Here is a 27,354-nt window from a genome sequence, read left to right as displayed (position 1 = left end):
ATAAATACCAGTTATTTAAAAAACTTTCTACTGATAATAGTATGTGTATTCGTTGCTCTAAATATATATGTATATATGTTTACCCTAAAATATTTATTGTGGTGGTCCACATAAGACTATCCTTCTTATAAACTTCACCAGTGGGTTCTCTATATGAAGAATATAAGCATATATGTTATACATACCAAGTAGAGTACGTAAAAATGGAGATATGAAAATAAAAAGTAAAACATGCCCTTCTCCCTATATGATCTACATAGAAAAGTAGTGTAATTGGTGAGGCATGTAAAATGTCTGAAGAATTTTGACAAATATATTTTAGGAAAATATCTAGGCTATGAGAATGCTACATTTCTATTATAAAAACTAATGTTTCCCTTAAACATTCAGTAAAGGTATTGTAGCCTCCCTAATATGTGCAAAAGAGGACTTCGGGATCCATTATAAACAGCAACAGTTACAACAAGATATCCCTCAGTTTTAACAAGGTAGTTACACCTCTTAATCAAGTGTGTGTAGCACAGAGAGCCAAATCCTAGTCCTAAAGGTTAGAAAATGTATGATGAAAAATTCCATAGACAGAATCTCAGTGTTCTGTATTTTAGAGGGAGTGAAGTAGGATTTTATGACAGTGGAGGGGTTGACTCCTAGTGGTTGGTCTGACCTTAACTGCCGATGTTAAAAAACACACCAAATATTTCTGCAGCATTTTCTGCTGTAATTTATTTATTTCCAGCCAAAAGTCTACTTCTAGGGTTCTTTTAAGTCATGAAGTTAAGTGTTCAATGAGTGAAGTTAGAGTCTGTTATAGCGTCATCACACTAAAAGGCAGAATTGCTGGATTTATTTCATTTTGTGAAAAGCTCACATCCTGAGAGTCCATGCTTGGTATTATGAAAATATACTTGAGATGTATCTTGCTCCAATTAACATTATCATGCTAGTCACTATAAAAAAACCCAAGGGCAGACTAGAGAAGTTATTAGCTTCACTACTTTCAGAAGGCTGACCTGTAACCCAACCCATTGACTTCATCACAGCTTTCTTCCATGTAGAATAACGAATTTCACTTTCTGTGGCTTTGATTTGTGGTTCAAACCGTTCCATCATGATGGTTGACAAATCCTCGGGTTTCAGGCTCCAGACGTTCACCCCTTCTGCAGCTCCTGCTGCCATGGCAGCTCCCAGTGCCATTGTTTCAGGCATGGAAGCTTTTATTACTGGAATATGCAGAATGTCTGCTTGCAGTTGCATAAGAACTTTGTTGTTCGTCATTTCTCCATCCACCTGCAAATGACTGAGCGGAATTCCACAGTCACGGTTCATGGCATCCAGAATCTCTCGGGTTTGGAAACAAATAGCTTCCAATGCGGCAAAAGCAATATGACTCTTATTGGTGAACTGAGTGAGCCCACAGATGATCCCTCTTGCAGTGGGCTCCCAATAAGGTGCATATAACCCTGAAAAGGCTGGGATGAAGTAGCAGCCATAAGAAGTACCTACTTCTTTAGCAAGTTTTTCACTTTCTTCTGAGGTTTTTATAATTCCAAGATTGTCTCTCAGCCAGTGAATAACAGCACCACCTATGGCCACAGAACCTTCCAGTGCATAAAAAACGGGCTTGTTTTTGCCTAGCTTGTAAGCCACTGTGGTCAGGAGGCCACATTCAGAAAACACGCATTTATGACCTGTATTACATAGTAAGAAGCAGCCTGTCCCATACGTGTTTTTGGCTTGTCCTTCCTGGAAGCACATTTGTCCTACTAATGCAGCAGACTGGTCCCCCAAGCATCCAGATATTGGCACACCTTCCAGGGTCCCAGTTTTCACTCGTCCATAGATCTCAGAAGAACTCCAGATATTTGGAAGAATGTCCATTGGAATTTCAAAAAAATCACACAGCTCTTTATCCCATTCTAAAGAATGGATGTTGAAGAGCATCGTCCTGCTCGCATTTGTTACATCTGTGCAATGGATACCTCCATCAACTCCTCCCGTCAGACTCCAGATAAGCCATGAATCAACAGTACCAAAAAGAGCTCTGCCTTCTTCAACAGCCTTTTGAGCTTTTCTCACATTGTCAAGAATCCAACGAAGTTTCACTGCGCTGAAGTAAGTGCTAAGTGGAAGACCTGTCTTGGACTTGACGAAGTTATTGTTTCCTGGAATTTTTTTACTAAGAGTCTCAACAGTAGACTGGGTTCTTACATCAAGCCACATCACAGCATTATAGAGCGGCTCACCGGTTAATTTGTCCCAGACCACGGTGGTTTCCCTCTGATTGCTGACACCTATAGCCTTTATGTTGGATATATCAATATTCAGTTCTTGAAGTTTCTCACATGTTTTCTCTATACATTCATTAACAGACTGAAGAATTTGCTTAGGGTCTTGTTCTATCCATCCTTCTTTTGGGACCTCTTGGGTTAATTCCACTCGATGGTGACTAAGTACTTCTGATGTTTTTGAATTGAAAACCATAAAATTAGAGTAGTCCGTACCCTGGACCAAAGCCCCCACCAACGGACCCCCAGCTGCTGTCTTTGGAGCTGCCATGAAACCAGTGGGTCGGCTCAGCTGCTCTGGTGCCGTTTCTCGTTTCCCTGGTGATGGAGGTGTTGGTCGGGGAGGGGCACGCAGGACGTCAACAGCGTCAGGCTCATCATAAGGCGCCGGCGCCATTGACTGCCCGCTGCTCAAGGATGCCTTTGCAGTGAAACCAGCGCTGCCTTTCTCACTTGATTCCTTTGGCCCAGGCTCAACCACCAGCCTCTCAATTATTGTTTAAGGAGATTTAAACTTTGAAGAGTAAGATATTTACCCACAGAATTATTGTACTTGTGCTCATCACTGTATTGCATGGATCCACATTAATGTTAACCATTTTCTTTCTGCCTGTAAGAGTTCCCTCATTATTGTAGTGTGGGTTTGTTGGAAATGCATTTTTTATTATTTTTGAATATCTGAAGAGGATTTAATCTACTATTTAAAGATATTTTCTATGGGTATAGAATTCTTAGCTACTTTTTTTTCTTAAATTTCAGAGTCTTGAAACTGTTGCGCCACCCTCTTTTGTGTTGTTTCAGGTGTAAAGTTCATTGTTAAACATTTTAAAAATGTCTGAAGCCCATGGGCCACAGCGAGAGATGCTGCAGGCCACAATTAAGACCGATTCAACTAAATATATTTGGGCTTCCTCCTAGCTCGGGTGGTAAACAATCCGCCTGCAATGCAGGAGACTCGGATTCTATCGCTAGGTCAGGAATATCCCCTGGAATAGAAAATGGCAACCCACTCCAGTATTCTTGCTTGGAGAATCCCCATGGACAGAGGAACCTGGCAGGCTACAGTCCACTGCATTGCAGAGTGGACACAGCTGAGTGACTAAGCACAGTTCTTCTCTTACTGTCTTTAAGAGTTTTTTTCTCTTTATCAATGGTTTTGGTCAGTTTTATGATGATACTACTTAGTATAGTTTTCTTATTTTCTGTGCTTGCTGCTCATTGAACTATTTGGGTCTATGGATTATGGATTTCATCAAATTTGGAAAACTTTGGGCCATTATTTCTATAAATATGCTTTATTTTCCCTTTCTTCTCTGCTTTAGGGACTCCCATGACATATATTGGTGTTATTCCAGAGTTTACTGATGCTATACTCATTATTATAATTATATTCTCTTTCTGTGGTTCATTTTAGAGAGTTCCCACCGCTATGTTTTCGAATTTACTAGTCTTTTCTTCTCTTGTTTAATCTGCTGCTAATTCATCAAGTGTATTTTTCACCTCACACGCTGTCGTTTTCATTACTAGAAGTTCAATTGGATTTTAAAAAATATTTACTTAGGTTTTTGAACACATGGAATACAGTTAGAATAAATTTAATTTCAGTTTCTGCTAATCCTAACATCTGTGTCAGTTCTGGTTCAATTTTGACTGATTAATTTTTATCCTCATTATATCTTGTATTTTTCTGCTTCTTTGCATGCTTGATAATTTTTGATTAGGTGCCAAACATTGTGAATTGTTTGGATTGGATTGGTTGGTTTGCTGGTTATGTCTGTATTCCTATAGGCCTTAAGCTTTGTTTTGCGATGCAGTTAAGTTACATGGAAACAGTTTGATTCTTTTGAATCCTGTCTTTTAGATTTGCTATTAATAGGTGGAGTAGGACAGTACTTAATCTGGGACTAATTATTCCACTTACCTCTGATAAGATCCTTCAGGGTACTTGAGCCAAGGCCCATGAAAAATGATATTTTTTTGGCCGGTGGAAATAGTCCCTATTCCCAGGCATGGGTAAATGCTGGATACTGTTGCCTTTAGTCTTTTAATATGCGTCTTTCCCCGGCCTCATGTAGCTTCTTTATACACATGTGCACTGATCAATACTCAACTGAATACTCAAAGGGGACATGCTGAAGGTCTCCCGAGTGCTCTTCCTGTGTAACTCTTTTCTTTCTGGTACCATGTCCTGCAACTCTAGCTGCCTTTGTCTCTCTGAATGCTCAGCTGTATCTCCTTACTACAGAGTTTACACTGAGCTTCACCTGGGTTTCCCTTCCCAGTGCTGTGGCCTCAAATTTCTCTTAAGTAACTAGGCTGGGGAAGTCATAGTATTCATGCTATTTGTTTCTTGCCTCTGAGATCACTATCCTTCATGGCCTGGTAGTCAGCATCTTATAAACTGCTGTTATGTAATTTCTGACTTATACGAATTGTTTCAAGTGTTTTATTCATTTTTAATTGTTTCAAATGATAAATGAAGATAAATCTAATCTCTATTACACCATCATTACAAGAGTGGAAGTCCACTTAATAGAAGCTGAAAGTTTCAGATCAATTGTAAAGTTGGTGAATAAATATTTATATGTTCATTAATTTAAATTTATGAAATGTCCAGTCCCTGGTGGCTCAGCGGGTAGAGAGTCTGCCTGCAATGCAGGAGACCTAAGTTCGATCCCTTGATCGGGAAGATCCCCTGGAGAAGAAAATGACAACCCACTCCCGTATTCTTGCCTGGAAAATCCCACTGACAGAGGACCCTGGGGGCTACAATCCATAGTCACAAACAGTCGGACACAACTGAGCGACGTCACTTTCAATCCATGAATGACAGTTTTTTGCATTGTGCCATAGGCTATACTTTTAAGTTAGCTCAAGGATGCAACTCATTTATTCTTAGTGAATCCAGCAGAACTAATAGAAAATACCATAAAAATCAGCAGCAATATTGTTATTTTACTATTTTAACTGGATCACATTTTTCTTTTAAGTAAACTCTTTTAAGGAAATCAGAAAAACAAAATTAGCAACCAGACTTAATTTGAATGGTAGGGGATTGAAATAATCAGAAGGTGGCACAGATTTTCTTGATAATATCTTTAAGTTTTAAAAATCAACCAGAGCTTTTCTAAGCAAAAATGTAGAGACAACACTTACTAGTGTGCTTATTTACCATACAATGTTTTAATTCACATGGAACAGATTAAATTTTTTCTTCCTAAATATTTGGCAATAGTAGACCTTCTGTATGTAGATTAACACATTCAATAAAAAAAAATTTGACCCAAAGTTTCTTCTCTGGTTTTTCTCTCTCCTACCACTTCAGTATATACACACAAATATCCCAGTCATATTAGTTTTTGAGCGTGGTATACTTTAAGCATTTTGTGTTTAAGTAACTTACATAAAGTCATCAGTTCTGTCTGTAAAGAACTTTGTTTGCATACTAGTTCCACTGTTAATAAATTACAGCTACTAAATAATCAGATAATAAGTATCTCAAATTAGTTTAGAAAGGAAAGTTGACCAGATTGATTTAACTTTCTTAGAGTAGTTATAAACTATTGGTGGATTTAACCAAAGTTGACTAGCAATGCTTTTTGTTTGCTTAAACTAACGCCATTCTTTTTCCGTTAAAAACATAAAAACTTGATTATTAGTCTGTAATAGCCTCCCTACATTTTAATTTAAACACCTCTGAAATGATCATTGGCACAACCTTATTTCTGAGGACGTTATACTTTACTAGGAAATTACTTCACTTTGCATCATATTCATACAAACGCAACTCCTGTAATGGTAGACATACTATTTAGAATAGTCCCCCCAAACCAGAAATGTCTTGAAAAAGTCTTTTGATGTAAGATTGCTACAATTAAAGTTGTTAAATGAACTGACTTCCTATTATTATTTATTTACCTTTAAGGTCACTCTTGAATAGTGCATGCTCAGTCACTTCAGTCATGTCCAAAACTTTGCTGTCCCTGCCAGGCTCCTCTACCCGTGGAATTCTCCAGGCAAGAATACTGGAGTTGGTTGCCTTCTCCTTCTCCACTTCTATAGTGCAGTTACTTCTTAATACAAAATCTTTTAAATGATGTCCATGCTGTAAAATTTAAAATTGATTTGTAGTATGACAGCTATCTTATGAGAGGCTGCTACATATGGGCTCTTTTTTAGACAATATTATAGTGACACAGGAAACATTCTTCCTAACCTTATTACAACGTCTAAGTTAAGAATAATCTTGACTACTTGTCTATGTTGGCATATCTTCCTTTGTACAAATCATTTTTAGAGAGCCATTCATTTAATTATTATTTTTCCCCTGTCAGTCCCACTAAATTATAAGTTCAATGAGGGCAGGTATTTTGGCTGTCTTCAGCATTTAGAACAGTGCCTGACCCTAAGCAAAAACTCAAGAAATACTTATTGAATGACTTAATGAGCACCACTGTTTATGGTTCTCACTTTAATTAGCATAAACACAAGTTAATTTTAATTTTGGTTGCTGGATGGTTATTGGTTATTCATTTTGAAATCTAACATAATAGATTGATGAATAGATAAAAGAACAGGTAAATGAAAAGATACATAGTAAAATAAGTATCATAACATATTAATTGTAGAATCTGTGTGGTAGACAAAATGTTGGTTCTTTCAACTTTTCTATGTTTGCCAATTTTTATAATAAAGTATTAATTTTCCCTCTTAGCTCAGTCGGTAAAGAATCTGTCTGCAATGCAGAAGACCTGGGTTAGATTCCTGGGTCCAGAAGATCCCCTGGAGAACGAAATGGCAACACACTCCAGTATTCTTGCCTGGAGAATCCCATGGACAGAGGAGCCTGGCAAAATATAGTCCATGGGGTCCCAAGAGTTGGACATGACTTATCAACTAAACCACTGCCATAACAAAATATTCAGTTCAGTTCAGTTCAATCGCTCAGTCGTGTCCGACTCTTTGTGACCCCATGAATCGCAGCATGCCAGGCCTCCCTGTCCATCACCAACTCCTGGAGTTCACTGGGAAATGTAATACAAATAAAAAGCTGCAAAACAGTTAATAGAGATCTGTTTCTTACAGGTTCTTTGTTTGGAGGGATAATTGAAGAAAATAAAAGAGTCAATGCCAAGTTTATGTTAATCTGAGAGATTCTGTGGTGGCATAATCTACTTATAGTTGTTTGTCTCAAGGCAACTGTTAATTGTGAATCATTTTTTTGTTAAAATATTAGCACTTTTATTGTAGGAATTTTCTTCTGCTAGGAATTTTCTTCTACTTTTTATAAACCTTATAAATCTTAGGAAGCCAGCTGCAGGTTTAACGCTTTGTTTGGTTATAACAAGAAATAACAGTCATCGAAGAGTGCTCATTGAAGAGTACTCTTTACAGTCTCTAGTGAATGAGAATCCATTTTGGAAGTTTTGGTTTTTACCGAATTTGCATGTATCTCATCTTGCATTTGAGAGTGTGCACCCTCATGGTAAGGACACTGAATTATATCGATTGTGGCTAGGAAATTTAACATTTTTTAGGTTGTGTCATAACCAATGCATCATCACAGTTGGTAATCTTCAAAACACTGACGCATTTTTCTACATGCTGTTCCCAAATGTGCTGGACCAGCTGTTGAGAGCCGCACCATCCAATCGCCTGGAAGACCTCTTCTTGGACCACAGATCACCGAACATACTATACCTCTTTGTTCTAAGAAAGAATGGAAAAATTAAAGAAGGCTACCATGGTTTATTACTCATGTTTTCTCTGTTAAGCACGGGCTATGGGAGTCACTGCATCCACATTAGGAGGTCTTGGCATTCTAGGTAAGCACTCATAACAGACGAGCCAGTGGGTTTAATATTCACAGCTATGAAAGTGATTGTATGAATACTTGAATTTTGAAATTTTTGATTGTGTGTGTGTGTATGTGTGTGAGTTCTTTGTCATTTTCCCAGTGAAAATTGCCCTGACACTGATCTCAATGTTAATGTATTCCTGCTTACATTTGACTTTGGAATATGTTATGGCTAATTATCATTACACAGGATGAAAGATCAGAGCCCTGAGTGAGGTGCTTGGGTTTAGGAACAAAGGGAGGCCAATTCAGCAACCTGGCTGTAGGCCCAACAATTGTAATCAAACATCTTGAAACTGGTGGGGTCTTTGCCTCTATTTTTTTTTCCTTTTTCTTCCTCACTTTTTGAAAGGGGATAGTGGAAGGGGGTTAAGGGTTTGAAGGGGCTGAAATTTCCCCTTGAACATGATGTCAATATGTTGGCATGTCTCCTTTTATTAAGATGCCATCCAACTGATAACAAGTCCTGCTGTGTTTTACCAACATAAAAAATTAGACTGGAGACCGAGGAGCGGCAGGTGGCTTTTGGCACCAAGAAATAATCACACTTGATGTGGAAAGTAAAGTAAAAGGAGCCATCTGTTCACTGCAGGAGGACGTGAAAAATCACATTAACATATTGTCACTAACATCATGAAATACACAGTTAATAATAAATTTAGTTATCATGGCAAGTCGTGTTGGATACTTTCTCTGAAAATGTAGAATGTGAAAGATTCTCTGTCTTGCCCACCCCATCTTTTTTTTTTTTTTTAGAAAAAAAATAGACATTCAATCTTTACTTGGGATGTGTGTATATGTGACAGAGTTGAAGGGAAGAAAGTGTTTCATTTTAAAGCCTGGCTGTCATTGATTGTTGCTGACTAAGTGAGCAAGAGTCTTTCATGCAAATGGAATGAATCACTTATTTGATTCTGTCCGCTTATCATCTACCATGTTCTTCTGGATGTTACCTGGATGGAGAAAAAGAGATGTAGGCAAGAAATTGGCTGCTTTTGATGTCACTTGCACAAGACCCAGAGCTTTGCAAACCTTTCTGTGAAAGGCACAGAGGTGGCAGAGTGCTGCCTGAGAGGAGAATCAGAGGCCGCGACCTTCTCTTGAATGTCTAATGGGCATCTGAATCGGTCTTTGGTCAGTAGAGTGTTCTGCTGCGTACTGTCAGAGTGGATTTTATGTGTGATGCCTATACATATTTTACAAGAGAACAAATGTATTAAAGCACCACGATGGCAAAGTTTTCTTGCACTTTTTCTGTGCTTGTGTGGTTTACATAGGTCAACAAAATAAAGAAGCTGCAGAGGCTTGAGGTCAAACTAAACTTGAGCAAATTGGCGTCATTGTTGCTGAGCCATTGTTAGAGCCACCGTGTGTTCACACACCTTTTGCTGTGGCCGTGTGCTGTCTAGCCTCTTATAGCCATTGTTCACCATCACTGCAAATCTGTGACTCATCCACATTATTAGTAGCATTACTAATCTAATGATCTCAGTCTCACTATTTACAAAATTATACTTGTCATATAATAGGATTCTAATGAATAACTTGACCAAGAGTTTTTCTCTAGGTATGGTTGGTTGTTTATATCCAGTCGTTATCACTTTTGCTAGAGAGCGGCAATATATATAGATAATTTTAAGAACATCTATATGTAATTGTGTAAAGAGAATTAGAATAAAAATCAGGATTTTAGTTCCAGCTCTGACTCTAACTAGCTTTAGGATGTTTTGCAAGTTAAATTATCTCCTAGGCCCCTTTTTTCTTAGGGATAAAATTTAGGAACTCTAAAAAGGAACTTGTCCCTTCAAAAATTTAAAGATTTTAGAATATGTTGTCCAGTGAAACTTGATTTTTATTTTAAGTTAATAGAAAATGGTGTACAGTGAGCAGTCAGTTTGGTCATAAATGTGTGTGCTAAGTTGCTTCAGTCATGTCCAACTCTGTGCGACCCCATGTAGCCTTCGAGGCTCCTCTGTCCATGGGATTCTCCAGGCAGGAATACTGGAGCGGGTTGCCACTTCCTCCTCCAGGGATCTTCCTAACCTAGGGATGGAACCTGTGTCTCTTACCTTTCCTACACTGGCAGGCAGGTTCTTTACCATTCACTCCAGCTGGGAAGTCCTTGGTCATACATATTTACTCATACAACCCAAATGACCCTGGAAGGTAATGTGTAAATTTGGGTTGGCAGCTTTTATCCATTCAGTTGTGATGGCATTTGGAGAGAGATCTGCTTTGTTGAGGGGGAGGTGGTTGTGGACTTGTCTGTTACATAGGTGATAGTCTATCACCAAAGGTAAATGTTACCCTGTATTCCTGACTTAGGTATAGACTCTGCCTCCTCACATAAGTCATCAGCGTGTCTCATGAATGGACACTTTTATCCCTCAGAAATGTTTCTTTAAAATGATACAATTTCTGTTATTTCAGTTAGAGGATCTGGGCACAGAATCCACTTAATTCTCTCCACTGGTCTTGAATCACATGCTGGTTCACCTTCCTGGACATCCTTCCTTCTCTCCTATACCACCTACCAAAAGGTCAACTCATTTTTCGGCTTCATGGAAACCTTTCTGACCCCTTAGCCTTAGTTTAGTCCCCCTGTACCTTATACTTCTCTTTTTCTAACAGCCATTGCTCTTGAATGAATTGTTTGCTGTATGCCATCTCTTCTGAACTATAAGCCTGGAAGATAGCCCCCGTCTCTCTATTATGGTCACCAGTATATACCAGGCATTATTGCTGTTTAGTCACTAAGTCATGTCTGACTCCGCAAGCCCCATGAACTGCAGCATGTCAGGCTTCCCTGTCCTTCACCATCTCCCATAGTTTGCTCAAACTCATCGAGTCAGTGATGCCATCCAACCGTCTCATCCTTTCATCCCTTCTCCTTCTGCCCTCAATTTTCCCCAGCATCAGCATCTTTCCCAGTGAATTGGCTCTTCATACCAGGTGGCCAAAGTATTGGAGCTTCAGCTTCAGCATCAGTCCTTTCAATGAATATTCAGGGTTGATTTTCTTTAGGATTGAGTGGCTTGATCTCCTTGCAGTCCAAGAGACTCTCAAGAGTCTTCTTCAGCACCACAATTTGAAGGCATATATAGAGCATTTAATAAGTATCATTTTATTGATTGATAGTTGGTTACTCAGGTTTTATCAGGTTTAAGGGAATGAGTTTTTGGCATTAACATTATCCTGTATTTATCCCGAAAGTCTCTGACAAACTTTAGACTGCTGTTCCAGGGGTTATCTGTGCCTATGGAGACACAGATAGAGCTAGACACTGTTTTAGGGTCCTTCTGAAGCAATTAGAATGTCTAAAGGACATCCTGGCCTAGACATCAAAATAGTTCATGGCTCTTCCAAGGCTCTTGGATTCATTTTTATAATAGCCTGAAATCATATATGGAACGAGTCACCAGTCCAGGTTCGATGCACGATATTGGATGCTTGGGGCTGGTGCACTGGGACGACCCAGAGGGATGGTATGGGGAGGGAGGAGGGAGGAGGGTTCAGGATGGGGAATACATGTATACCTGTGGCGGATTCATTTTGATATTTGGCAAAACCAATACAATATTGTAAAGTTTAAAAATAAAAGAAAATGAAAAAAAAAAAAAAAAAAGAAGTTGGACTATGTACTTAATAAATTCTCAGCTGGTCATGGAGCTGATCCAGTAGTCTGACTCTTCCAAAGCATTTAAATCTTACCTGGACAAGAATTCTTCAGTAGACTGGAATCCATCATTTTACCAAATCTTATTTGGCTTGGGAGAAACAAATAAGTTTAATTTTATGACCTGAAAACTACCAGAAAAATATGTTTTATAATGTCAAGTAAAAACTATATATCTCTTCATGTGTTACCTTGCCATAATATTTAGAATGAAATGAATTTGCCAAGTGACTAAGTATGTGAAATGATAAAATGAGTTACTGGTGTTCTCCCAAATTATTGTTAGAACTGATATTTAGATAAAGTCATGCATTTATTACATGGGAAATACACGCTTAACTCATCTATTTATCATTTTAATACATATTTACTGAAACATGTTTATCATTAAATGATATCAATAGTAGGAAACATACTTACTGCTCTATTGCTTTATTAACTGAAAATCTAATAAAAAAAGAGCCACTAAGAAGGAAAGTGAATAACCTTTCCTGTGATAGTCATCTAAAAAGGTAGATAAAACCAGGAAATCATAGTCAATGATACTTAATTATACTCTCTAGAAAGTTGCCAAATGTTTAGACTTAGGCTGGGACTACTTTACCACAATGCATAAAAATTACCTCAGACCCTCAGAGGCAGTGCACACTGACACGCATTTTCAGAATTGACAGTCTCCCTTACCCAGTAGATATTTCATTCCCTGCATGCTGGGCTGCTTTGCAGTTGTTGAATACCAAGGCAGATGGGCACTCCAGTCAGCCTGAGGGGACAGGAATAGCACACTTCAGAGCACTGGGTGCCATGAGATACCTTTTCATCAGACAGGCTAATAGACCCATGGAGGCCAGGAGTTCAGTGGTATCCTAGAGGGGATTGCAGGTGGTCATCATTGAAGTGCCTGGTAGGCTTCCTGCTGACCCCTGATTTCACAGAGAGTGTTGAAAGTATAGCTCTTTCACTGTGACAGCCAGGCTTTGACATGAAATAACATATTAGAGAAACTCCGATGGTTTTGCAGTATGGAAAACATTCAGAGGTTGATGCTGATGAAGCATTCTCGTGTTTCTCTCTCTCTCTCTCTTTATTAGGATAAGAACCCTTAATGTGATATCTACCTTCTTAGCAAACTTTTAAGTGTAAATTCTGTATTGTTATCTTCAGGCACAATGTTGTAACTTAGATCTGTAGAACTTATTCATCTTGCGTAACTGAACTTTTATACACATTGATCCAACTCTACATTTCTCTCTCCCCTCAGCCCCTGGAAACCACCATCCTGTTCTTTTCTTCTATGAGTTTGACTGTATTTGATAACTCGTATTGGTGGAATCACACAGTATTTGTCTTTCTGTGACTGGTTTCTTTTCTGGTTTTGCTGGCTATTTCTGCACATCCTTAGAAATTGCATCTGTCAATAAGTACTCTTTGCTCTTCCTTCTCTGAAATTCTGAGGCATGCAGTGACTCTTGATACAGCACTGTCCATTCTTTTTCTTTGATTACAGTGTAAGCTACCTAAGAGGACAAGATTGTTTGAGTCATTCTATAGTCTCAGTAGTGTCTTGCACATAAGAATAATAAATAGTTTATACTTTTGCAGTTCTTTTCCCTTCCTTCATTATTCAAGAACTGTTTACCAGGTATCAACTATTTAATAAGTTCTGGGATAGCCTTGGGATAAAACTGGGAACTAGACAGACATGGTCCTTGTCCTTGTGAGGTTCTAGTGGTGAAGGGGGCAAAAACCGAGTAAATGAAGGTAAGCGAACTGCCAATTGTAGTAAGTGTTAATAAATGGCTAAAGCTGAATATAACTAGGGATGGGAGAGGTGACTGGGTTTTCTGTTTTTCTTGGGATTTTTCTTTCCCATTTTTATCTCAGCTGTCCTGTCTTCCAAGTCAAATATTCCCAATTTCTTCTTTCAGGTGGAGGTATGTCTATAGAATAAGAACTATGAAAGGCTAACTACTGTTTTTATTTTCTCTTTCCACTATACCTCTCCAGGGTGTGTATAAGGAGATTGCCTGCAAATAAGAAAGAGACCATGGCTTTTCAGTAACCAGGTGCAGTATGCCCTACCGAGTACTACACATTCATATAGTATAATTCCAAATAGAATCACATTCTAATGTACTGTGGATTAGGATTTCAACATATGAATGTGGGAGGGGGGGCACAAACCCATATGTGTGTGTGTGCTCAGTTGTGTCTGAATCTTTGTGACCCTGTGGATTATAGACTGCCAGGCTTCTCAGTACATGGGATTTTCCAGGCAAAAATACTAGAGGAGGTTGCCATTTCCTTCTCCAGGGGATATTCCAAACACAGGGATAGAAACCCCATCTCCTGAGTCTCCTGCAATGGCAGGAAGATTCTTTTTTTACTAAGCCACATTGGAAGCATCAGTTCAGTTCAGTCACTCAGTCGTGTCCGACTCTTTGCGACCCCATGAATCGCAGCACGCCAGGCCTCCTTGTCCATCACCAACTCCCGGAGTTCACTCAGACTCAAGTCCATCGAGTCAGTGATGCCATCCAGCCATCTCATCCTCTGTCGTCCCCTTCTCCTCCTGCCCCCAGTCCCTCCCAGCATCAGAGTCTTTTCCAATGAGTCAACTCGTTGCATGAGGTGGCCAAAGTACTGGAATTTGAGCTTTAGCATCATTCCTTCCAAAGAAATCCCAGGGCTGATCTCCTTCAGAATGGACCGCTTGGATCTCCTTGCAGTCCAAGGGACTCTCAAGAGTCTTCTCCAGCACCACAGTTCAAAAGCATCAATTCTTCGGCGCTCAGCCTTCTTCACAGTCCAACTCTCACATCCATACATGACCAGGAAAAACCATAGCCTTGACTAGACGGGCCTTTGTTGGCAAAGTAACGTCTCTGCTTTTGAATATGCTATCTATGTTGGTCATAACTTTGCTTCCAAGGAGTAAGCGTCTTTTAATTTCATGGCTGCAATCACCATCTGCAGTGATTTTAGAGCCCCCCAAAATAAAGTCTGACACTGTTTCCACTGTTTCCCCATCTGTCTGCCATGAAATGATGGGACTGGATGCCATGATCTTCGTTTTCCGAATGTTGAGCTTTAAGCCAACTTTTTCACTCTCCACTTTAACTTTCGTCAAGAGGCTTTTGAGTTCCTCTTCACTTTCTGCCATAAGGGTGGTGTCATCTGCATATCTGAGGTTATTGATATTTCTCCTGGCAATCTTGATTCCAGCTTGTGCTTCTTCCAACCCAGTGTTTCTCATGATGTACACTGCATAGAAGTTAAATAAGCAGGGTGACAATATAAAGCCTTGACGTACTCCTTTTCCTATTTGGAACCAGTCTGTTGTTCCATGTCCAGTTCTAACTGTTGCTTCCTGACCTGCATATAGGTTTCTCAAGAGGCAGGTCAGGTGGTCTGGTGTTCCCATCTCTTTCAGAATTTTCCACAGTTTATTGTAATCCACACAGTCAAAGGCTTTGGCATAGTCAATAAAGCAGAAATAGATGTTTTTCTGGAACTCTCTTGCTTTTTCCATGATCCAGCGGATGTTGGCAATTTGATTTCTGGTTCCTCTGCCTTTTCTAAAACCAGCTTGAACATCAGGAAGTTCACAGTTCACGTATTGCTGAAGCCTGGCTTGGAGAATTTTGAGCATGACTTTACTAGCATGTGAGATGAGTAAAATTGTGTGGTAGTTTGAGCATTCTTTGGCATTGCCTTTCTTTGGGATTGGAATGAAAACTGACCTTTTCCAGTCCTGTGGCCACTGCTGAGTTTTCCAAGTTTGCTGGCATATTGAGTACAGCACTTTCACAGCATCATCTTTCAGGATTTGAAATAGCTCAAGTGGAATTCCATCACCTCCACTAGCTTTGTTCGTAGTGATGCTTTCTAAGGCCCACTTGACTTCACATTCCAGGATGTCTGGCTCTAGGTGAGTGATCACACCATCATGATTATCTGGGTCGTGAAGATATTTTTTGTACAGTTCTTCTGTCTATTGTTGCCACCTCTTCTAAATATCTTCTGCTTCTGTTAGGTCCATACCATTTCTGTCCTTTATCGAGCCCATCTTTGCATGAAATGTTCCCTTGGTAGCTCTAATTTTCTTGAAGAGATCTCTAGTCTTTCCCATTCTGTTGTTTTCCTCTATTTCTTTGCATTGATCGATGAGGAAGGCTTTTTTATTTCTTCTTGCTGTTCTTTGGAACTCTGCATTTAGATGCTTATATCTTTCCTTTTCTCCTTTGCTTTTCACTTCTCTTCTTTTCACAGCTATTTGTAAGGCCTCCCTAGACAGTCATTTTGCTTTTTTGCATTTCTTTTCCATGTGGATTGTCTTGATCCCTGTCTCCTGTACCATGTCATGAACCTCATTCCATAGTTCATCAGGCACTCTATCTATCAGATCTAGGCCCTTAAATCTATTTCTCACTTCCACTGTATAATCATAAAGGATTTGATTTAGGTCATACCTTTATGGTCTAGTGATTTTCCCTACTTTCTTCAATTTAAGTCTGAATTTGGTAACATGGAGTTCATGATCTGAGCCCCAGTCATCTCCCAGTCTTGTATTTGTTGACTGTATAGAGCTTCTCTATCTTTGGCTGCAAAGAACATAATCAATCTAATTTTGGTCTTGACCATCTGGTGATGTCCATGTGTAGAGTCTTCTCTTGTGTTGTTGGAAGAGGGTGTTTACTATGACCAGTGCATTTTCTTGGCAAAACTCTATTAGTCTTTGCCCTGCTTCATTCTGTATTCCAAGGCCAAATTTGCCTGTTACCCCAGGTGTTTCTTGACTTCCTACTTTTGCATTCCAGTCCCCTATAATGAAAAGGACATCTTTTTTGGGTGTTAGTTCTAAAAGGTCTTGTAGGTCTTCATAGAACCGTTCAACTTCAGCTTCTTCAGCTGAAGAAGTTGGTGCATAGACTTGGATTATTGTGATATTGAATGGTTTGCCTTGGAAACGAACAGAGATCATTCTGTTGTTTTTGAGATTGCATCCAAGTACTGCATTACGGACTCTTTTGTTGACCATGATGGCTACCCCATTTCTTCTGAGGGATTCCTGTCCGCAGTAGTAGATATAATGGTCATCTGAGTTAAATTCACCCATTTTAGTCCATTGAGTTCGCTGATTCCTAGAATATTGACATTCATTCTTGCCATCTCTTGTTTGACCACTTCCAATTTGCCTTGATTCATGGACCTGACATTCCAGGTTCCTATGCAATATTGCTCTTTATAGCATTGAACCTTGCTTCTATCACCAGTCACATCCACAACTGGATATTGTTTTTGCTTTGGCTTCATCCCTTCATTCTTTCTGGAATTATTTCTCCACTGATCTCCACTAGCATATTGGGCACCTACTGACCTGGGGAGTTCCTCTTTCAGTATCCAGCTACTAAAATAGCTGGATTTTTACTGCATAAGTCAGGGTTAGGGTCTAAACAGGAAAATGAAGACCACTTCGGTTATTTGCAACAGAGGGAATTTGAAACAAGACATTGATTCCAAAGATGATAGAAAGGTTGCAAACCCAAACAAGGTAGTGAGGCAACCCAAGGATTAGAAAGTAGGAAATTCCTTTGTATATTCTTGCTTCCTTTTTCTTATACTGACTGACCATGTGTTTGTGGGTTTATTTCTGGGTTCTCTATTCTTTTCCATTGATCTATGTGTCTGTTTTGGGGCCAGCACCATATGGTTTGGTTACTATAACTTTGAGCTTAGTCTGTTATTTCATTGTTAGTGTACATAAATGCAACAGATTTCTACATATTAATTTTATATACTACAAGTTTATCAAATTTCTTGATGAACTCTAGTAGTTTTCTGGTGGCATCTTTAGAACTTTCTACGTATAGTATCATGTTATCTGCAAACAGTGACAGTTTTACTTCTTCCTTTTCAATTTGGATTCCTTTTATTTCTTCTCTGACTACTATGGCTAGAAGTTCCAAAAATATGTTGAATAAAAATGGTGAGAGTGATGGTACGGGGAGGGAGGTGGGAGGGGGGTTCAGAATGGGGAACACGTGTATACCCGTGGTGGATTCATGTTGATATATGGCAAAACCAATACAATATTGTAAAGTAATTAGCCTCCAATTAAAATAAATACATTTATATTTTTAAAAAATGGTGAGAGTGGGCATCCTTGTCTTGTTCCTGATCTTAGAGGAAATGCTTTCAGCTTTTTTACTCTTGAATATTATGTTGGACATGAGTTTCAGCAAACTTCAGGGGATAGTGAAGGACAGGGAAACCTGGCATGCTGCAGTCCATGGGGTCACAAAGAGTCAGATACAACTGAGCGACTGAAAAACAGCAACAAATTATGTTAGCTGTGTGTTTATCATATATGGGCTTTATATTGAAATGTATTTCTTTTATGCCCACTTTCTGGAGAGTTTTTATTATAAATAATCATTGAATTTTGTACAAAGCTTTTTCTGCAAGTATTGAAATGATCATGTGGTTTTTATTCTTTAGTTTGCTAATGTGGTGTATTACACTGATTTATTTGCAGATACTGAAAAATCCTTGCATCCCATTTGATTACAATGTATGGTCTTTTAATGTAATGTTGGATGAAGTTTGATAATATTTTGTTGAAGTTTTTTGTATATGTGTTCATCAATTTTGTTTGTATGTGAGATACCTTTGACTGATTTTGGTATCAGGGTAATGCTGATCGCATAGAATGAATTCAGAAGTGTTCTTTCATCTACAATTTTTTATTTTATTTTATTTTTAAACTTTACATAATTGTATTTGTTTTGCCAAATCTTTTGAACATTTTAAGAAGGATCAGTTCAGTTCAGTTCAGTTTTTCAGTCATGTCCGACATCTTTGTGACCCCATGGATCACAGCACGCCAAGCCTCCTTGTCCATTATCATCTCCCAGAGTTCACCCAAACTCATGTCCATCGAGTCGGTGATGCCATCCAGCCATCTCATTCCTCTGTCTCCCCTTCTCCTCCTGCCCCCAATCCCTCCCAGCATCAGGGTCTTTTCCAATGAGTCAACTCTTCGCATGAGGTGGCCAAAGTACTGGAGTTTCAGCTTTAGCATCAGTCCTTCCAAAGAACACCCAGGACTGATCTCCTTCAGACTGGACTGGTTGGATCTCCTTGCAGTCCAAGGGACTCTCAAGAGTCTTCAACACCACAGTTCAAAAACATCAATTCTTCGGCACTCAGCTTCCTTTACAGTCCAACTCTCACATCCATACATGACTACTGGAAAAATCATAGCCTTGACTAGACAGACCTTTGTTAGCAGAGTAATGTCTCTGTTTTTCAATATGCTATCTAGGTTGGTCATAACTTTCCTGCCAAGTAGTAAGCGTCTTTTAATTTCATGGCTGCAATCATCTGCAGTGATTTTGGAGCCCCCAAAAATAGTCTGACACTGTTTCCACTGTTTCCCCATCTATTTGCCATGAAGTGATGGGACCAGATGCCATGATCTTTGTTTTCTGAATGTTGAGCTTTAAGCCAACTTTTTCACTCTCCTCTTTCACCTTCATCAAAAGGCTTTTTAGTTCCTCTTCCCTTTCTGCCATAAGGGTGGTGTCATCTGCATATCTGAGGTTATTGATATTTGTCCCGGCAATCTTGATTCCAGCTTGTGTTTCTTCCAGCCCAGCATTTCTCATGATGTACTCTGCAGAGAAGTTAAATAAGCGGGGTGACAATATACAGCCTTGACATGCTCCTTTTCCTATTTGGAACCAGTCTGTTGTTGCATGTCCAGTTCTAACTGTTGCTTCCTGACCTGCTTATAGGTTTCTCAAGAGGCAGGTCAGGTGGTCTGGTGTTCCCATCTATTTCAGAATTTTCCACAGTTTATTGTGATCCATACAGTCAAAGGCTTTGGCATAGTCAATAAAGCAGAAATAGATGTTTTTCTGGAACTCTCTTGCTTTTTTGATGATCCAGCAGATGTTAGCAATTTGATCTCTGGTTTCTCTGTCTTTTCTAAAACCTGCTTGAACATCTGGAAGTTTGCAGTTCACATATTGCTGAAGCCTGGTTGGAGAATTTTGAGCATTACATTACTAGCGTGTGAAATGAGTGCAACTGTGCGGTAGTTTGAGCATTCTTTGGCATTGCCTTTCTTTGGGATTGGAATGAAAACTGACCTTTGCCAGTCCTGTGGCCACTGCTGAGTTTTCCAAGTTTGCTGGCATATTGAGTACAGCACTTTCACAGCATCATCTTTCAGGATTTGAAATAGCTCAAGTGGAATTCCATCACCTCCACTAGCTTTGTTCGTAGTGATGCTTTCTAAGGCCCACTTGACTTCACATTCCAGGATGTCTGGCTCTAGGTGAGTGATCACACCAATGTGATTATCTGTCGTGAAGCTCTTTTTTGTACAGTTCTTCTGTGTATTCTTGCCACCTCTTCTTAATATCTTATGCTTCTGTTAGGTCCATACCATTTCTGCCCTTTATCAAGCCCATCTTTGCATGAAATGTTCCCTTGAAGAGATCTCTGGTCTTTCCCATTCTGTTGTTTTCCTCTATTTCTTTGCATTGATCAATGAGGAAGGCTTTTTTATCTCTTCTTGCTATTCTTTGGAACTCTGCATTCAAATGCTTATATCTTTCCTTTTCTCCTTTGCTTTTCTCTTCTCTTCTTTTCATAGCTATTTGTAAGGCCTCCCTAGACAGTCATTTTGCTTTTTTGCATTTCTTTTCCATGGGAATGGTCTTTATTCCTATCTCCTGTACAATGTCACGAACCTCAGTCCATAGTTAGTTAGGCACTCTATCTATCAGATCTAGGCCCTTAAATCTATTTCTCACTTCCACTGTGTAATCATAAGGTTTTTAATTTAGGTCATACCTGAATGGTCTAGTGGTTTTCCCTACTTTCTTCAATTTAAGTCTGAATTTGGCAATAAGGAGTTCATGATCTGAGCCACAGTCAGCTCCTGGTCTTGTTTTTGCTGACTGTATAGAGGTTTTCCATTTTTTGCTGCAAAGAATATAATCAAGCTGATGTCGGTGTTGACCATCTGGTGATGTCCATGTGTAGAGTCTTCTCTTGTGTTGTTGGAAGAGGGTGTTTGCTATGACCAGTGCATTTTCTTGGCAAAACTATATTAGCCTTTGCCCTGCTACATTCCGTATTCCAAGGCCAAATTTCCCGTTACCCCAGGTGTTTCTTGACTTCCTACTTTTGCATTCCAGTCCCCTATAATGAAAAGGACATCTTTTTTTGGTGTTAGTTCTAAAAGGTCTTGTAGGTCTTCATAGAACCGTTCAATTTCAGCTTCTTAAGCATTGCTGGTTGGAGCATAGACTTGGATTACTGTGGTACTGAATGGTTTGCCTTGGAAACGAACAGAGATCATTCTGTCGTTTTTGAGATTGCATCCAAGTACTGCATTATGGACTCTTGTTGACCATGATGCCGACTCCATTTCTTCTAAGGGATTCCTGCCCACAGTAGTAGATATAATGGTCATCTGAGTTAAATTCACCCATTCCAGTCCATCTTATTTCGCTCATTCCTAGAATGTTCACGTTCACTCTTGCCATCTCCTGTTTGACCACTTCCAATTTCCCTTGATTCCATTCCAGGAACATTCCAGGTTCCTATGCCATATTGCTCTTACAGCATCAGACCTTGTTTCTATCACCAGTCACATCCACAACTGGGTATTATTTTTGCTTTGGCTCTATCCCTTCATTCTTTCTGGAGTTATTTCTCCACTGATCTCCAGTAGCATATTGGGCACCTACTGACCTGGGGAGTTCCTCTTTCAGTATCCTATCATTTTGCCTTTTCATACTGCTCATGGGGTCTCAAGGCAACAATACTGAAGTGGTTTGCCATTCCCTTCTCCAGTGGACCACATTCTGTCAGACCTCTCCACCATGACCTGCCTGTCTTGGGTGGCCCCACATGGCATGGCTTAGTTTCACTGAGTTAGACAAAGCTGTGGTCCGTGTGATTAGACTGACTAGTTTTCTGTGAGTATGGTTTCAGTGTGTCTGCCCTCTGATGCCTCTTGCAACATCTACCATCATACTTGGGTTTCTCTTACCTTGGACGTGGGTGGGGTATCTCTTCACAGCTGCTCCAGAAAAGTGCAGCCGCTGCTCCATACCTTGGATGAGGGGTATCTCCTCACAGCTGCCACTCCTGACCTTGAATGTGGAGTGGCTCCTCTTGGCCCTCCTGTGCCCTCGCAGCCACTGCTCCTTGGACGTGGGGTTACTCCTCTCAGCTGCCACCCCTGACCTTGGATGTGGGGTAGCTCCTCTAACCCACCCCCACGGAGAAGGATAGGTGTTAACTATTCTCTAAAATAATGAAGGAGAAGGCAATGGCACCCCACTCCAGTGTTCTTGCATGGAGAATCCCAGGGATGGGGAAGCCTGGTGGGCTGCCATCTATGGGGTCACACAGAGTCGGACACGACTGAAGCAACTTAGCAGCAGCAGCAGCAAAATAATGAAATTAGGAATTCTCTAATACCATATACAAAAAAAAAACTCAGTGGATTCATCAGCTAAATGTAAGACTGGATACTATAAAGTTCCTCGAGGAAACTATAAGCAGAACACTGTTTGACATAAATCATAGTGATGTTTTTTGATTTTTTTTTTTTTGGCTCTGTCTCCTAAACGAAAGGAAATAAAAGTAAAAATGAAGAAATACAGCTAATTAGACTTAAAAATTTTTGCATAGAAAAGGAAATCAGCCTTGAAACAAAAAGACAACCTACTGAATTGGAGAAAATATTTGCAAATGATATGACCAAAAAAGGTCCATCTAGTCAAAGCTATGGTTTTTCCAGTGGTCATGTATGGATATGAGAGTTGGACTATAAAGAAAGCTGAGTGCTGAAGAATTGATGCTTTCGAACTGTGGTGTTGGAGAAGACTCTTGAGAGTCCTTTGGACTGCAAGGGGATCCAACCAGTCCATCCTAAAGGAAATCAATCCTGAATATTCATTGGAAGGACTGCTGTTAAAGCTGAAACTCCAATACTTTGGCCACCTGATGTGAAGAACTGACTCATTTTAAAAGGCCCTGATGCTGGGAAAGATTGAAGGCAGGAGGAGAAGGGGATGACAGGATGAGATGGCTGGATGGCATAACCGACTCAATGGACATGGGTTTGAGTAAACTCTGGGAGTTGGTGATGGACAGGGAGGCTTGGCGTGCTGCAGTCCATGGGGTTGCAAAGAGTTGGACATGACTGAGAGACTGAACTGAACTTAACTGATTACCAATAAAGGATTAATATTCAACATGTATAAACAAAGCATACAACTCAACATCAAAAAAACAAACAACCTGATCAAAAAATGGGCAGAAGAACTGAATTGATATTTTTCCAAAGAGTAAATACACATAGCCAACAAGCACATGAAAAAATGCTCAGTATCACTGATCATTAGAGAAATGGAGCTCACAACCATAGTGAGACATCACCTCACACCCATCAGAATGTCTATCATCAAGAAGACCACAGATAACAAATATTGACAAGGGTGTAAAAAATGGGACCCCTTGTACACTGCTGGTGGGAATGTAAATTGGTGCAGCCGCTGTGGAAGACAGTATGGAGGTTTCTCCAAAAGCTAAAAATAGAACTGCTCTGTGACACAACAGTTCCACTCATGGGAAGAGCAAAAAACACTAATTCAAAAAGATACATTTACCCCAGTGTTTATAGCAGCATTATTTACAGTAGCCAAGATATGGGAACAACCTCAGTGTCCATCAGCAGAAGAATGGATAAAAACTTTTGGTATATATATATACAGTGGAATATTACTCAGCCATAAAAAGAAATGAAGTTTTGTCATTTTTAGCAATATGGATGAACTTAGAGGGCATTAGGCTAAGCAAAGTAAATCAGACAGAGAAAGACAAATATTGTATGATGTCACTTATATGGGAAATCTAAAAAATACAGCAAACTAGTGAGTAAAACAAAGATGAGGCAGACTCATAGAGAACAGCATTACCAGTGGGGGAAGGGAAGGAGGGAGGGACAATATAGGGGTAGAAGAGTAAGAGGTGCAAACTATTGAGTATAAAATATGCTAGGAAGATATATTGTATAACACAGGGAATATAGGCAATATTTTATACTAAATGTAAATGAAACATAACTTTAAAAGTTGTGAATGACTGTATTGTACACCTGTAATGTATAATGTTTGCATCAACTATATGGTTGATAAAATTTTTTTAAATATGTAATTTTTTTTCAAAAAAGAAAATGTAGGAAACTCTGTATAAGCCTAGAATAGAAGGACAAAAGGAAGAAGGAATACTGGCAGAGGCAGGAATGGGCTGGTGGAAGCTGGAACCACATACAGCCTGGAAACAATGAAGCCCCCAAAGAAGAATGGGTGCTGCCAGAGACAGTGCTCAAGACAGAGAGAGAGGGAAGAATTCTCGGTTTCCTCCCTTCTTCTCACTCTCCAGTTTTCTGCCAGGGCCCCTTAATGGCCAACCCTGGACAGGAGCCTGGCAATTACAGCTTGCTGGGCTCTGTCCTGCATTACAGACAAAACAGTAGGAAGGAAAGGAGGGAATCTGAGGCCAGAAAAGCCTAAGCTTGGCAATGTGTTAAAACATAGAGCATTATAAAGTGATTCAAAAAGGTCCTTCAAATTAATGAAGGCAGATTTACATATTTATATTTATGGTAGTGGGAGAAGGAAATGGCACCCCACTCTAGTACTCTTGCCTGGAAAATCCCATGGACAGAGGAGCCTGGTAGGCTGCAGTCCATGGGGTCGCAAAGAGCCGGGCACGACTGAGCGACTTCACTTTTACTTTTCACTTTCATGCATTGGAGAACGAAATGGCAACCCACTCCAGTGTTCTTGCCTGGAGAATCCCAGGGATAGGGGAGCCTGGTGGGCTGCCATTTATGGGGTCGCACAGAGTCGGACACGACTGAAGTGACGTAGCAGCAGCAGCAGCAGCATTTATGGTTCAGTTCAGTTCAGTTCAGTCGCTCAGTCGTGTCCAACTCTTTGTGACCCCATGAATCGCAGCATGCCAGGCCTCCCTGTCCATCACCAACTCCCGGAGTTCACCCAGACTCACGTCCATCGAGTCAGTGATGCCATCCAGCCATCTCATCCTCTGTCGTCCCCTTCGCCTCCTGCCCCGAATCCCTCCCAGCATCAGAGTCTTTTCCAATGAGTCAACTCTTCACATCAGGTGGCCCAAATACTGGAGTTTCAGCTTTAGCATCATTCCTTCCAAAGAAATCCCAGGGCTGATCTCCTTCAGAATGGACTGGTTGGATCTCCTTGCAGTCCAAGGGACTCTGAAGAGTCTTCTGCAACACCACAGTTCAAAAGCATCAGTTCTTCGGCACTCAGCTTTCTTCACAGTCCAACTCTCACATCCATACATGACCACAGGAAAAACCATAGCCTTGACTAGACAGACCTTTGTTGGCAAAGTAATGTCTCTGCTTTTGAATATGCTATCTATGTTGGTCATAACTTTTCTTCCAAGGAGTAAGTGTCTTTTAATTTCATGGCTGCAGTCACCATCTGCAGTGATTTTGGAGCCCCCAAAAATAAAGTCTGACACTGTTTCCACTGTTTCCCCATCTATTTGCCATGAAGTGATGGGACCAGATGCCATGATCTTCATTTTCTGAATGTTGAGCTTTAAGCCAACTTTTTCACTCTCCTCTTTCACCTTCATCAAGAAGCTTTTTAGTTCCTCTTCACTTTCTGCCATAAGGGTGGTGTCATCTGCATATCTGAGGTTATTGATATTTCTCCTGGCAATCTTGATTGCTTGTGCTTCTTCCAGCCCAGCATTACTCATGATGTACTCTGCATATAAGTTAAATAAGCATTTATGGTTAGTGACTGTTATATAAATCTACTCATGACTGCCCAGACAAGACTTGCTTTATTTAGTTCCTGTGATTTCTTCAAAAATATTTCTTTTCTTCTTTGCCTAGAAGATCCATTCCCCCCTCCAAGCCCACAATCTGTGGATTTCTAAATTCTAAACATTGTGTAAAGCCTTGCTTAAATTCTCCTTGAAGTCTCCCAAGTTATTCTCTCCTCTTCTTAATATTGGTTTCTGACACTTAGAACTTTTCCATTATATGAGCAACTATTTATATACTCAGTATGCAGTTTTTAAGATCAGGGCCTATAGTCTTTTTATTTCATATAGTTTTTAATATTGCAGCTTGCATGTCATTAAAGATCAATAAGTTTATCTAGTGAATAGTTGTATTTAAGAAAACTCATAATACTGGCATTATTACCAATTCATATTTATAATCTTGCTATCTTTTCTATAATTTTTCCATTCTCTTTACCATCCTGTACAACAAAGCCAATAAAACACAAGCATTTTTTTTTTCTTTTTGACTCCTTTTTTGAGGGAAGGTATATTTCATTTTATGATTATGTAGATGAGAATTCTCAGGCTTCCCAGGTGGTACAGTGGTAAGGAATCCATCTGCCAGTGTAGGAAACGCAGGAGACACGGGTTCTATCCCTGGGTCAGGAAGATCCCCTGGAGGAGGAAATGGCAACCCACTCCAGTATTCTTGGCTGAAAAATCCCATGAACAGAGGGGCCTGGTTGGCTACAGTCCATAGGGTCGCCAAGAGAGGGACACGACTGAGCAACTGAGCACACACACCCAGATGAGAATGCTTAGTCTGGGGTTCAGAGAAGTTGCCATCTTGTCTCATCTGAATATCAAAAGGTGCATGAGATTTTGAATGCATATTCTAAGTTAATAGATCTTTTCTATTATTTTACCCCCTTTTCTGCATGGTCACTTTTGTAGATCTTGAAATAAATCCACTAACATGTAAAGACTATGAGCCTACCACAGGCATTTGAAATATGTCAGGAAACAGACAATTTTGAATAACAATAAGCATAAAAGGCAAATTGTAAGTTCATTGGAGGTGATATATGAGGGGAAAACATATATATATATATATATATGTGTGTGTGTGTGTGTGTGTGAGTGTGTGTGTGTATAAAACAGTCACTTTGCTGAAATTAAAACATTGTAAATCATTTACACGTCAATAAAATTTAAAAAAACCTCACCTTGGTTGAGGTGATAGGATGTGGTTGAACTTTGGATGTATTTTGAAGGTAGAGCTGGTAGGATATGTTAATGGATTAGATGTGAACTATGAGGGAAAAGAGAGGAATCAAGGATGACTTAGAATTTGGGGCTGAGAAACTGGAAGAGTGGAGTTGTCAAGAGAGGAAGAGTGGGCTTCAGGAAAGCAGTCATGGGAGCTTCATTCTAGACATGTTGACTTTCAGGTATTAGACATGAAAATAGGCAGCTGGGTTTATGAGTACGATGCTCAGAAGGGAGACGTAGGATGAAAATGTGCTTTGGCCTGTTAAGAGATGCACAGATGGTATATCAAGTCTTGAAGTTAGATGAGATCTTCTAGAGAATGAATGGAGATGGGGGAGAGAAATGATCCAAAGACTGAACCTTGGGATTCTAATATGGATAGGTTT

At 39.8% G+C, this 27,354-nt stretch overlaps 1 protein-coding gene and 1 long non-coding RNA gene across 3 annotated transcripts in view; one reads left to right on the top strand and one right to left on the bottom strand.

Annotated features, from left to right (window-relative positions):
* Window positions 1-27,354, top strand: part of LOC147370406 (uncharacterized) — a 314,970-nt gene that overhangs the window by 278,984 nt on the left and 8,632 nt on the right. For both annotated transcript variants that reach the window (XR_015165252.1, XR_015165253.1), the window contains 2 exons: window positions 7,914-8,110; window positions 13,826-13,884. This is a non-coding gene — a long non-coding RNA (uncharacterized LOC147370406). The remainder of the gene's footprint in view (window positions 1-7,913; window positions 8,111-13,825; window positions 13,885-27,354) is intronic.
* On the bottom strand, window positions 698-7,914 carry GK2 (glycerol kinase 2). Its single transcript, XM_086405164.1, has one exon. The coding sequence runs from the start codon at window positions 2,680-2,682 to the stop codon at window positions 892-894; it is 1,791 nt and encodes a 596-aa protein (XP_086261290.1). The 5' UTR covers window positions 2,683-7,914; the 3' UTR covers window positions 698-891.

This window comes from Bos grunniens, chromosome 6 (genome assembly GCF_055505025.1).
Source record: "Bos grunniens cultivar Pamir isolate PY7600 chromosome 6, Bosgru_T2T1.0, whole genome shotgun sequence".
Lineage (NCBI taxonomy): Eukaryota > Metazoa > Chordata > Mammalia > Artiodactyla > Bovidae > Bos > Bos grunniens.
Note: the sequence above shows the minus strand (reverse complement) of the source record. Positions and strands in the feature narration are given on the sequence as shown.

Coding starts and splice junctions, on each gene's coding strand:
- GK2 (XM_086405164.1), bottom strand. CDS start 2,682: ATGGCGCCGGCGCCTTATGATGAGCCTGACGCTGTTGACGTCCTGCGT.